Source organism: Ursus americanus, chromosome 26 (assembly GCF_024610735.1).
Source record: "Ursus americanus isolate L20-20 chromosome 26, mUrsAme1.1.p, whole genome shotgun sequence".
NCBI classification, from domain to species: domain Eukaryota; kingdom Metazoa; phylum Chordata; class Mammalia; order Carnivora; family Ursidae; genus Ursus; species Ursus americanus.
In genome coordinates this window covers 25,271,516-25,284,814 of record NC_142152.1, presented here as the reverse complement: position 1 = coordinate 25,284,814, position 13,299 = coordinate 25,271,516, and the positions used below count along the sequence as shown (strand labels likewise).

General features: G+C 34.6%; 1 protein-coding gene across 1 annotated transcript in view; it reads left to right on the top strand.

Annotated features, from left to right (window-relative positions):
* The window catches only part of GTF2A1 (general transcription factor IIA subunit 1), a 43,954-nt gene that overhangs the window by 14,501 nt on the left and 16,154 nt on the right, over positions 1-13,299 (top strand). Inside the window, exons 4-7 of the mRNA XM_045807710.2 lie at positions 126-190; positions 5,597-5,672; positions 7,014-7,147; positions 9,445-9,765. Coding sequence (XP_045663666.1) covers positions 126-190; positions 5,597-5,672; positions 7,014-7,147; positions 9,445-9,765 — 596 coding nt within the window. The remainder of the gene's footprint in view (positions 1-125; positions 191-5,596; positions 5,673-7,013; positions 7,148-9,444; positions 9,766-13,299) is intronic.

The window sequence follows — 13,299 nt, the reverse complement described above, 5'->3', positions numbered from 1 at the left end:
TGGGTGAATGCATTTGAATACAGAAAACAGGAAAAAGTTTTCAGCATTGTATAGCATTCTTACGATTATGAAACAGCCTCGTGGTTCCTTGTTTGCACTTGTACTTTTTTTTTTTTTTTTAATAGCTGCTGCACCACAAGTTATAGTTCCTGATTCTAAGCTGATACAGCATATGAACGCATCAAACATGGTAAGACTCAGAACATAACACTTTGTTTGGCTCTACTTACTCTAACTCAGAATTTTGATTATGCCCAGGTATGTTGTGTATTAACAACTTGAAGTTTGTTCAAGACTTGAACAAAATGGCTGTTTTATTTGGTTTTCTAATTATTGGATTTAGCCACAGATTTAAGTTTAGCTTGATATTTAGATATAGAGATTCATAAAATTATGCAGTTTTATCTTGAAAATACCAAAAGAATGATGCTTTGTGAGAACTATTTCATCCCATGCTATTTTTGGAAAATGGGTTTAGGGGACCTCCCAAACATAATGTGCCAGTTATAGTTCTGTTTCAGAAGACCCATTAATTGCTAGAAGTCAGGAATGCTAAGAATTATAAACTTTAAAAATGAAAATGAACTGTTTGGATAGTTCAGGGTAACTGTTCCTAAGACCAAACCTTTCAAAATTTTTGCTCTGATTTAACCGTAGCATAGCTTAATAAGATTTATTACAATAAATAAGATTTATTACTACTTTAAAATACATTTTAACCAGTTGAGTTTATTATGCATTAGTTTTTTGGAATTTCTGAGGGCTATTCACTGAACATAAGTCCTCAAATTTCAAATTTGATTTAGGACATGTAGTATTTCCCATCAACTATAGTACCATATAACTAAAATTAGAAAAACTACTACAGATTCTTAGAGAATCTTTACCTATAGACTTAAATTTTTTAAAAATAAGACATTCAAATGAAGTCTTATTGGAATAGTTATTCCATTACTTTCTCATAAATGGTTTTTCTTTGTTTTGTTTACAATAAATAGACTATTAGTGGAGTCTCACTCCTGACATTTCATTCTTAAATTCAGCCAAACCTTTTATTTAAAGGCAAGAATCATTTTTTAAAAAATCTCTTAGCCTAATGCTAACAATGAGATTTTTTTTTCCAGATAGTTCTTTTTTTAATGAAAAAGCAAAAATATATATTTTTCAAAGATTTATTTATCTGAGAGAGAGCGTGCCCGGGCACACGGGTGGGAGGAGGGAGAGGGAAAGAGTCTTCAGTAGACTCTCCACAGAATGCAGAGCCTGAAGGGGGGCTGGATCTCGTGACCCTAAGATCATGACCTGAGCCAAAACTAAGAGTTGGACTCTTAACTGACTGTGCCACCCAGGTCCCCTGAAAAAGCAGTATTTTAAGGGCGCCTGGGTGGCTCAGTCGTTAAGTGTCTGCCTTCGGCTAGGGCATGATCCCGGAGGTCTGGGATTGAGCCCCGCATCAGGCTCCTCTGCGGGAAGCCTGCTTCTTCCTCTCCCACTCCCCCTGCTTGTGTTCCCTCTTTCGCTGGCTGTCTCTCTCTCTCTCTCTCTCTCGGTCAAATAAATAAAATCTTTAACAAAAAAACAAAACAAAACAGTATTTTAAGAAATCACTTCTGTTTGGTGAGGAGTAGTTAACCTCAAAAAGCTCATCTGTGATTGATAAGCCAGCTAGGAATAGGAAACAGGGCTCACCTACTAGACTGATCACTCCTTTTTAAATATACCAGCCTTACAAATTTATAGCTTGACAGAATTACAAATTTCTACGTGATAGTAGAAATTGCAGTTTTTAAATTCACAAAAGAATCAAGGATAGCGACTTGTCCTAGTTCAAATTGCTGGAATCAGTTCTTCATTAAAATCACAAAATTCCAGCCTTTCATGGAATCATAAGAATTTTTATCATTCAGAAAATTCCATTTCAAGTCTAAGGCCCCAAATTTCTTTTTAACCTTCACTCTTAAAAATGAAAGTCTTAGAGCGCCTGGGTGGCACAGCGGTTCAGCGTCTGCCTTCGGCTCAGGGCGTGATCCCGGCTTTATGGGATCGAGCCCCATATCAGGCTCCTCCGCTATGAGCCTGCTTCTTCCTCTCCCACTCCCCTGCTTGTGTTCCCTCTCTCGCTGGCTGTCTCTATCTCTGTTGCATAAGTAAATAAAATCTTAAAAAAAAAAAAAAAAGAAAGTCTTACTGTAGGATCTATATTGTAGTTGGTACTATTGAGACTGTTTCCTAGGGAATAACTTATGTCCTTTTATTAAGACTTATTTATTCATATAAGAAGGAAAAAGAGAGCGCGCATACACGCAGGTGGAGGGGCAGAGGGAGAGGGAGCAGACTCCCTGCTGAGTGCAGAGGCAGACACTAAGGCTTGGTCCCAGGACCCTGAGATCATGACCTGAGCTGAAATCAAGTGTTGGCCCCTTAACCCACTAAGCCACTTAGGCGCCCCGACTTTTGTCCTTTTAAAACAGAAAATTTTGTAGAATCACTTACAGTGATACAGTAGGCCCATCTGATTTCTAAGGATTTTAAGTGTTGGGAGATAATTTTGAATTAAAATTGTGTTTAAAGAGACTGGGAAAAATTAGCGGCCCATCTCTGACTTGTTTGTTATTGTCTCGATTCTAAAGAGCATGTATTTAAACACATCATAGGTCAGAAACACCTGTCAATAAAAGGTGTTAGCATTTATGTGTATTTTAGTATTTTAGTTGGTGTTTTCAGTGTTTGCCCCATGTATTTTATATGTTCTGAAATATAAGCACTGTAGGCTCTTTACAAATTAGAGAGGTTTTGTTTTTGATTTCGTTGGTTTGAATTATTCCTGATTCAAAGATACCCAGTTGATTGATTGATTTCCTTTTTCTTTCTTTTTTTAATTTAAATTTTAGGTAGTTAACATACAGTGCAGTATTGGTTTCTGGAGTAGAATTCAGTGATTCATCACCTACGTACAAAACCCAGTGCTCATCATAACAATTTGCCCTCCTTAATACCCATCACCCATTTAGCCCATTCCCTGTTTACCTTTCTCCATCAACCCTAGTTTGTTTTCTCTCTCTCTTTTTTTAGAGGGATAGACCTTATTTTTTATTTTTTTTTAGATTTTTATTTATTTGACAGAGAGAGATGGAGAGAGCGAACACAAGCAGGGGGAGTGGGAGAGGAAGAAGCAGGCTCCCAGCAGAGCAGGGAGCCCAATGGGGGCTTGATCCCAGAACCCTGGGATCACGCCGTGAGCCGAAGGCAGACGCTTAATGACTGAGCCACCCAGGCGCCCCATAGTTTGTTCTCTAGTCTCTTATGGCTTGTTTCCTTCTCTCCTGTTTTTCTTTTCCCCGTTCTTATATGTTCATCTGTTTTCTTTTTTAAATTACACATATAAGTGAGATCATACAGTATTAGTCTTTCTCTGACTGACTTCACTTAATGTAATACACTTTAGCTCCATGTCATTGCAGATGGCCAGATTTTATTCCAGTTTTGATTTTTTTAAAAAACTATGCATGCTTTGGAAATGAACATTGAAAAGTTATTTGGTAAGAATGTAGGATAGCGATAATATATTAGGTAGAAAGCTATTTCAGGGAACCTACAAGACAGGACCTTGTATCAAACCAGTTTCGCAGGTTCTCTTTATGAAATAATTGCTCTGATGTGTTACTCATTTTAGGGCTATTTCATAAAATACAAGAAGAAATTTTCAGTAAGCACTGATAAAAGATGAGTTCTGTATAGTATGTCATTCAACAAATATTTATTGATAGCATCTGGAATGTGCAGAGGTGTGCAGGTGGTTATTGTGTCATGTATGCTGTATAGAAACTACAGTTGTCACTTTGTCAATAGAGGGAGATCTATTAATCTTTTAAAATCTGAATATAAATATCTTTGAATAGTATTTCTTACTAGTAAGTGGTTGTTAATGTGTTCCTTAGACTTAGATTACCTTTCTTTTGCCTATACAGACAAGATTTATTTAAAATAAGCAAAATGCAGAACCTGCATTTCATGAAGAGAATCTGGTGGGGCTATGGCTGGATTCTGGGGACATAGTGGGAATTTGAGGCTTGAGATGTAGAAACTAGTTAGACCTATCAAATGGCAAGAAGAAGCACATTTTCTTAGAAAGCTATACATACAGTCTAGACTAGATAGTAGTGTCATGAACCTATTTGTGTATAATTTTCCAAATATTGTTGACTTCTCTGGCATTGGCATCTTCAAAGCACAGTTATATTTATTTCTCAGAGCTTACCAAATAGAAGTGTTTCTGAAAATGTATATGTTAGATTGGTATGTGAAGGCTTGGTACCTTTAAAAAGGTTAAAGGATGAGGGGGAAAAATTACCTTCGTATATAGTTACAGTGAGATGCATGTACATACTTTGAGTATAGAATTAAAAAAACCAGTAAAAATGTGGCGTAATTCTTTTGGAGGAAAGGGGAGAACAGAAGTCTCCAGAAGCAGTAAATGAAAAATTTATCCTGGATTTAAAGAGATTCAGAGTATACCCATATATGTTTTTTTAACCTAAATGTCAGATACTACCTCCATTTTAAAATGTAGAAATTAGGGAGCCTGCTTCTTCCTCTCCCACTCCCCTGCTGTGTTCCCTCTCTTGCTGGCTGTCTCTGTCACATAAATAAATAAAATCTTTTTAAAAAAATGTAGAAATTAAAGTTGGTGACTTTTTTTTAAAGATTTTTAGATATTTTTTGTGTTAATAAAACTACTATTAATATGTTTCACCTAGATATAGTGCCAATATTGTCATCTTAGGGCATCATAGAATTGCTAGCTATATAAGCTCAGCCTTCTGATACAAGGTTTTCTTTAAAGCCCTGTTGATTCTAGCATAAATTAAAAATATTAAGATTTCTAAAAAGAAGATACTTAACATTTTGCTTCAAGTATATTACAGTTGACTTTGAACAATTTGAGTTTGAACTGTATGGGTACATTTACATGCAAATATTTTCAATACATATGGTTATTTTCCATAAATAAGGTATATATTTTCTTTCCTCTGGTTTATTTTATTGTAGAATACAGTATATAATATATACGTGTATCATGCAAAATAGGTGTTAATCGACCATTTATATTACTGGTAAGGCTTCTGGTCAGCAGTAGGCTCTTAAGTTTTTGGGAAGTCAAAAGTTACATGTGGATTTTCACTTGTGTGAGGAGTTGGTGCCCTAGCCCCTGCATTGTTTAAGGGTCAACTGTAATTGACAACAAGGAATTGGGAGTAAGGAAATAGAGTAGGAAAAGAAATAATGGAGTGGATATTTTATATATTGTACAGCATTGTTAGTATGTGTGAGGTTTCCTTAGAGCACATTCTTCAAGGGAAAAAAACACCCCAATTATATTATTCTGCTTCATTGTTTGAAGTACTTAAGTAAGGCATTTAGGCTAGGTGGTCTCTTTATTGTATCATTTTATAAAATGGGTTTTAGTCTTGTTTAAACTTTTCATTTTAGTGTATACTAAATGATAAATTATAAATACTATGAAAATGTGCCAGAGATAAATTGAGGTACCGTTATGCACATATGTGGTTTTGATTTTTTTCCTTTGTTTTTTCAGAGCGCTGCTGCTACAGCTGCTACCTTGGCACTCCCTGCAGGTGTGACTCCTGTTCAGCAGATACTAACAAATTCAGGTAATGAGGAGTAACAGAACCATTATTTATATGTATAACTCAGAAAATTGTACCATCTAGTCTTCGTTTTGGCCTCATTGAAAGAATCAATACTTCTTGTACCATTTGACTTAGGTTATTCAAATAAGATTGAGTACTATAGCCCATTAAATGATAATTTTTGCTGAGGATGCAATAGAGAAGATGAAAATTGCACTTGAGCTTTTGATCTGTGAATGAGAATCCTATTGTTGAATGAAGTATGATTATATAGGAATATTTACATAGATTTTTTTTTTAACACATTTAACCTGCCAAATAAGTTAACCTTGGCTCATATGAATGAATTTGTGATATCAAACTAAATCATATAGTATTTTATTGCATTCTGTTTTACATAGTATCTCTGCATAGACTGATAAAATTTACTTGTGATTTTTGGCATATCGATGTTGGAAGAATTTATTTACATGGATTTTAAGTACTTTCTCTGTAATCTTAATTATAGAATATCTTGTTATTTTGTTAATAAGATTCTAAATTTGTAAAGAACTAACCAGAGGTTTATCTTGCCACATATTTTATTAATATATAATTGTTGCTTTTTAATTAATTGAAGATTCTGTATCATCTAAAACAACAAAGGGAGGGATTCACTTCTCTGTGTTTAAGCCAGGCATACACTCAGTATTATGTGGCAATGATAATTGGTTCAGCAAACTTTTATTTATTTATTTTTTAAGATTTTATTTATTTGACAGACAGCCAGAGAGAGAGGGAACAAAAGCAGGGGGAGTGGGAGAGGAAGAAGCAGGCTCCCAGTGGAAGAGCCTGATGCGGGGCTCGATCCCATAACTCCAGGATCATGCCCTGAGCCGAAGGCAGACACTTAATGACTGAGCCACCCAGGCGCCCTATTTTTTTAAGCATTTTGAAGCTAAGTATCCCGGTGCTCTGGCTCAGGATATTAATGAACTGTTTACACTTCCATGTCTTTAGAGCTTTAAAAAGAAACAACCCTTGAAACATCTGATCTTACTGCTCTTACATGACTCTTAACATGTTAGTAAAGATAATTTAAACTTCTAATCAACTCTCATAATCTGTTGTTAAAACTTTATTGGAAAAGAGCTTTATATGGATGATAAGTAGGAAAAACATTTTAAGCAATGTATTTGAACATGGAGGGAACTGAGAGAAGGTGAAGATTATAGTTTACTGTGTATGGCAGCCCTTAATTGTTAGACTTCTTGCTCGATCATTTCTAGGGCATTTTGGTGGCTTGACATTCATTATGAATTCATTTATTTTGAGATGGTCACTGCTAAAATGGTAACTTGTAATACATATTTTCTGCTTTAGGCCAGCTTCTTCAAGTAGTCAGAGCAGCCAATGGTGCCCAGTATATCTTTCAGCCTCAGCAGTCCGTAGTTCTCCAACAACAAGTTATACCACAAATGCAGCCTGGTGGAGTACAAGCTCCTGTTATACAACAGGTAATAGAATAATAAGTTATGATCATGATGGGGTTCTTTTTTTCTTCTTCTGTATGAATTCTCTGGGTGGTTCTCTTCCCCTTTCCCATGCCTTTATCTATACAAATTCTTAGACTATTCTCCAATGCTATACATCCTGTCATTGTAAATTCCTCATTAAACTATGTTTAAGACTAAATTGTTATTTATCTCTGCTTATCTTTCATCATTCCTCTGAACACGCTTTTCTGTCATGGCACCACCCTCCATCCAGCCTCCTAAGCCTCCAAGTTTATCTGGCATTCATTCAAGCATTTACTATGTGGTTGTGTATCAGGAGTCTTTGCAAGGGACTGGAGATTTAGGAGTGAACAAGGCAGACATGAATCCAGTTTCATGAAGCTTATGCATTTTTAATATACAAAGTATCATGAAGTCCTACTAATTCTTAGTTGTTTGTTTTTTTCAGACTGCAATTTTATCATGTTTGCAGTTCCTTAATGTTAGAAACTAGTTTTCTTTTCTTGGACTCTCTCGTCATTTCCTTAGTTCATGCTTTCATAATTTCCCACTTAAAATACTATTATTATTTTCTCAATAATATATATATACCTATGTATAATGTTAGCGTGTGTGTGTGTATAAAAAATACGATATATTACCCTCTTAATTGATTTCCCTGCCTCTAATTTTAGGCTTTCTAACTTGTTACTCCGTATTTTATAGTTACTGTTCTAAAAATCTTAAAATCTTTTAATGACTTCTCATTGCCTGTTGGAAAAAGTCTAAACTCCTCAGCATGGTTCATAGGATCTTTGTTTTTTATGGATCTTATTTTTTTGATCTCTTCAGGTTTATTTCTTGCCATCCTTCTAGTTATTTGCTTCAGCTGCTGTTTAGATCAAAGTTAAATCTTTGTACCTACTTCTGTGCTCTGTGTTAAACTCTTGTACTGTGAGGACAAAGACGTAAGAGAAATGGTTTTTTCTTAAAGAACTTAGGTACTTTAAAAAGAGACACATAAATACGTAATATCCATATTATAGTATGATGATTGAGGTAAGATCAGAGAAGCATTAATATAGTTGATTTACAGCTTTCCAAATTTTCACTTAATGTTATTCTTCTACTTAGAATGCCGTTTGACCTTCCTTCTAGCAACTCCCTTTACTCCCCCCAACAAACAGAGCAACTGAATAGAAAAGCCTGGCTAATCTTCCAAGCACAAAAGAACCCACGTATTACCTATTAAGAAGGGTTCCCTGACCATACCTTATCTGAATTTAGTCTTCTCTCCTGTGTTCTCATAACACCATATCATACTTCTGTTACACCTTCTATGTTTTCAGTTGTGTTACTGCTTTGTCTGTTGCACTATTAATCTGTGAACTTCTTAAGGGAAATACTGTCTTCTTTTGCATTCCTTGAACCTAAAGGCAAGTAATTGCCATTCACTTTTTTTATTTACCACTAGGTATTCTCTTTTTATTTATTAATTTATTAATACATATAATTATAAATATATTTATTGTAAAAGATAGAGTTAATATTTGTTAATACGTTCTTTTTGAGTTATGGTTTACCTTAGAATTTTAGATGCAGAAACAGAAAGGAACTTTAGAAATCATCTGATCTGGTGTGGTTGCATGGTTAGAATCAGCTAGAGAGCTATAAATGATCAGATTTCACCTCACACTAATTAAATCAGAATACTAGGAGTGGAGCCCAAGTACCAGTATTTTTAAGTGACTAGGTAGTTGTAATTTGCAGCCAGGGTTGAGAACCATTGATCCTAGTTTGACAGTGAAGTGATGAAAGCCAAAGGAGGTTAAATGACATGCCTTTGCTATATCTCTATCTGGGATCTTAGACAAAACTGAGGCCCAAGACTTCACATTTTCAGTGCAGTGTTCTCCACAGGGAGGCAGTGTAACATAATAATTAGAGCAGAATCAGGCGGCTTGGGTTAAAATTTTGCCTCTTAGTGACTACAAGCTTGGTAAGTTACTAAACTTGTCCATACATCAAGCAAATAAATTAACCATATGCATAACTCTTGGTTTGGAATTTGCCGTGTACATAGCAAGTGCTCAATAAATATTTTCAGAAAATCTTTTTTCCTTCAGACTTTGAATGGTAAAATGGAAGTGGGATCATTAAACTAGTTAAACATTCCTTTTATGCTTTGGTGGTTTTAACTGTATGAGATATGGCATTTTTGGTGATTCTTCAGCATTAACGCCTATTTCTGTGTGCCATAAATTGAAACTGAGCTACTTAGTCTTACTAGTTTCTAATATGGTTTTCTTTTGCCTTAGGTACTGGCCCCTCTTCCTGGAGGAATTTCACCACAGACGGGTGTTATCATTCAGCCACAGCAAATCTTATTTACAGGAAATAAGACTCAAGTTATACCGACAACGGTGGCTGCGCCTACACCGGCACAAGCACAGATAACTGCAACTGGCCAACAGCAACCACAGGCCCAGCCTGCTCAAGCACAAGCCCCGTTGGTGTTACAGGTTGATGGAACTGGGGATACATCATCTGAAGAAGATGAAGATGAAGAAGAAGACTATGATGATGATGAGGAGGAAGACAAAGAGAAAGATGGAGCTGAGGATGGGCAGGTAGAAGAAGTAAGTTTGTAGTAAAAGATGTGAAATGAGAAACTACTCCATCATTTCTTTTACTTGGTGCCAAACTGATGAAGTATATTCAATTTTTTCAGAGGCCGTTAAGGTGTTGTACAATATAGGATTTTAAATATAAAGTTAGATTGTTCTAACCTAATAAGGTTTTTAGATGGTTCTGGTTGTATTTATCATCATAAAATACTGTTTCTTATAGCTAGTAATAAATAAATGTATATCATACTGAGTTGTATTTATAAAGGGGGTGGAAGTACAAGTAATTCTAATTTTCTGGCTTATGCTTTCACGATGTGATTTAAACATAAGACATAGGTAGAACAGATAAAATGAGGTTAATCTTTTGCTTCAGTAATTGAAAAGGTATGGCAACATCTGGGAAGAGAGGAGACTTGAGGAAAAAGCTAAATGTTACAGATTTATTTATAACTTCCTTTTTGGTCTGTATTCTGTACTAGTTCCTTACATCACTTTACCTACTCTTAGTGTCTGTCTTGAGTTAAACAAACCATTCTCTCTTATTCATCTTTAGTTATATATTTGTAGAAGCATATAAATATATCTTTGTTTCCTTTGGTGTTCCCGCTTATTTACTTGTGTTCAAGATGTTTGTCTTAACCACAGTTTTCGTTGTTAATTGCTTTCTGCAACTTAAGATGTAATTTTATTTTAGGACAAAAATCTTTATATTTAATGTTTTTAAAAAATACTGTTTTATTAAATGTTGAATAGATACAAATGAATAAAAAATATTTTCACATAAAAACACCCTTATGTCCATGTCTAGTTAAAAATAATCCCATTATGGGGCACCTGGGTGGCTTAGTCAGTTAAAGTCCTACTCTTGATTTCCACTCAGTTCATGATCTCAGGGTGGTGGGATCGAGTCCCACATCAAGCTGCACGCTCAGCACAGAGTCTCTTGAGATTCTCTCTCTCCATCTCTTTTTACCCCTCTCCCAGCTTACCAGTGCTAAATAAATAAATAAATAAATAAATAAATAAATAAATAAATAAATAAAATCTTTAAAAAAATACATAATGCATGATTTTATTGAAGTCCCTAAGTACCTCTCCCCAACCCCCATCCTCTTCCTTCTGTCATCAGGTTAACCATGCGTATGAATATTGTGTTTATCATTAACTTGCCTTTATGTTTACCATCTGTATTTATCTTCCTATAGAGCATAGTGTTTTGTTTTGAACACCCATTTATAACATAAATGGAGTAATTCTCTATTCTTCTGCAAGTTGATTGCTTTTTTTTTTTCTCAAGATGGTATTTCTGAAGTTCGTCTAAGTTGTTGTATATACTGGTAATTATTTTCATTATTGAATATACAATAGTTTATTTCTCCATTTCTTTTCTGATGTGATGGGCATTAGGGTTGTTTCTATTTGTTTACTGTTACAGTTATAAAATATTTTGGAGCATGTCTTCTGGGGACACCTACGCATGACTTTTTTTTAAAAGTATCATACCTAGTCATTGAATTACTGGATTCTAGGGGGCGCCTGAGTGGCACAGTCGTTAGGCGTCTGGCTTCGGCTCAGGGCGTGATCCTGGCGTAATGGGATCGAGCCCCACATCAGGCTCCTCCGCTATGAGCCTGCTTCTTCTTCTCCTTCTTACCCTGCTTGTGTTCCCTTTCTCGCTGGCTGTCTCTGTCAAATAAATAAAGAAATAAGATCTTTAAAAAAAAAAACTGGATTCTAAGGCATGCACATTTTCAACTTTACAGTAAAATGCCAAATTGTTGTACTAATAAGTCTTCACCAGTACTATATCGTCAGTCTTCTTAATTTTTGCCAGTCTAATAGGAAGAAAATGGTGTTTGCTTTTGGTTTTAATTTGATTATTTATGAGATTTAGCATCTTTGATTTCTTCATGTTTTCTCTTTAGACAACCAAATATTAAAAATGGCAGTTTTTCGTGCCTCATTGGCTTAGCCCTCCCGAACAATATTGATAAGAAATAGCAGACACCTTTATCTTGTTCTTAATTTTAAAAGGAACCCTTTTTATAATTCACTATTAAGTATAATGTTTATTATAGGCTTTTTATGGACACCTTTAATCAGGTTAAAGAAGTTCCCTTCTATTCAGATTAACTAAGAGCTTTGCTTTTTTAAATTCTAAATGATTGTTGAATTTTGTTAAAGTTTTTCTGCAACTGTTAGATAATCATACAACTTCTTATCCTTAATCTGTTATTTAATAACTAATTGCACTAATTGGTTTTCTACTTATAACCAATTTTGTATTCATTGGCTAGCACAACTTGATTACCCTTTTTATGAATTGCTGAATTCACTTTGTTCAGGACTTTTTCATGTACATTCATGTACTGTCTGTGATTTTCTGTTCTCATACTCTTCTTACTAGGTTTTCAGGTTTGTGATAGCATTATAAAATGAATTCTGGCGAGTGTTCTGTCTTCCTTGGACTACTTTTTTTTTTTTTTTAAGATATACTTAATTCTGTGAGTATTTGTTGAAGCATGCTGCTAAAATTATCTGATCCTAGTAATGTCCTTACTCTGTTCAAGTATTGTTTCTTTTTGAGACAGTTTAGATGAGTTATATTTTCTTAGGGCTATATATGTAAATTTTTAAGTTAGCATAAAATTAATGATAATCATCTTTTTGATACCAGAATCCTTTGTAGTCATTTCCTTTTTTATATTCACATTTCTGATTTTGTGCCTTCTTGCTCTTTTTTTTCTTGTTCAGTCTAGCCAGAGGTATGTTGATTTCATTAATGTTTTTTAAGAATCAGCTTTTAGCTTTATTCTCTCTAGTGTATTTTCTTCTATTTTATTAATTCTTGTTCAGACTTAACTGTTTTATTTGTAGAGTTACGATCTGTGTAATGTATGCATCCTTTGAAATTGATTCGGGCTAGCTTTATGTGGTCAGTGTTTGCATATGCTTCCTGTATATTTGAAAAGATTTTTTTGCAGTTGTTGGTTGTCTTCTGTATGTACTATTAGAATTAGATTCTTTGGATATTCTATATCCTTACTGACATTTTTTGCGTGCTTTCACCATTACAGATTAGTGAGTGAGATATGTTCAAATCTCCTACTGTGATGGTGTATTTATTTGTTTTGTTGTCATTATGCTTTTTATATTTTGAACCTAAAAATCGATGCACATAAGCTGAAACTTACACTTTCCAGTGAACTGAGCCATTTATGATTATGTAGTTCCCTATTTATCTCCAGTAATTTTTTTTGCCCATACAGTCTGTTTTGTGTGATATTACTAGAATCATACTTTGTTTCAGTTAGGATAGCTCTTTTCATTATTTTACTTGCAAATTTTTTTGAAATTTTTTTGATCCCTAAGCTTTAGGTGTGTCTTTTTTATGTGGAATACTGCCATGTATGCTGTCATCTTAAAAATTTTTTACATGGGCCAAGACTATTTAGTAGGAAAGGAATGGTCTTATTCAATAAATGTAGCTTGGACAACTGAATATCCACATACAAAACAGTGCAATTAGACCCCTGCCCCACA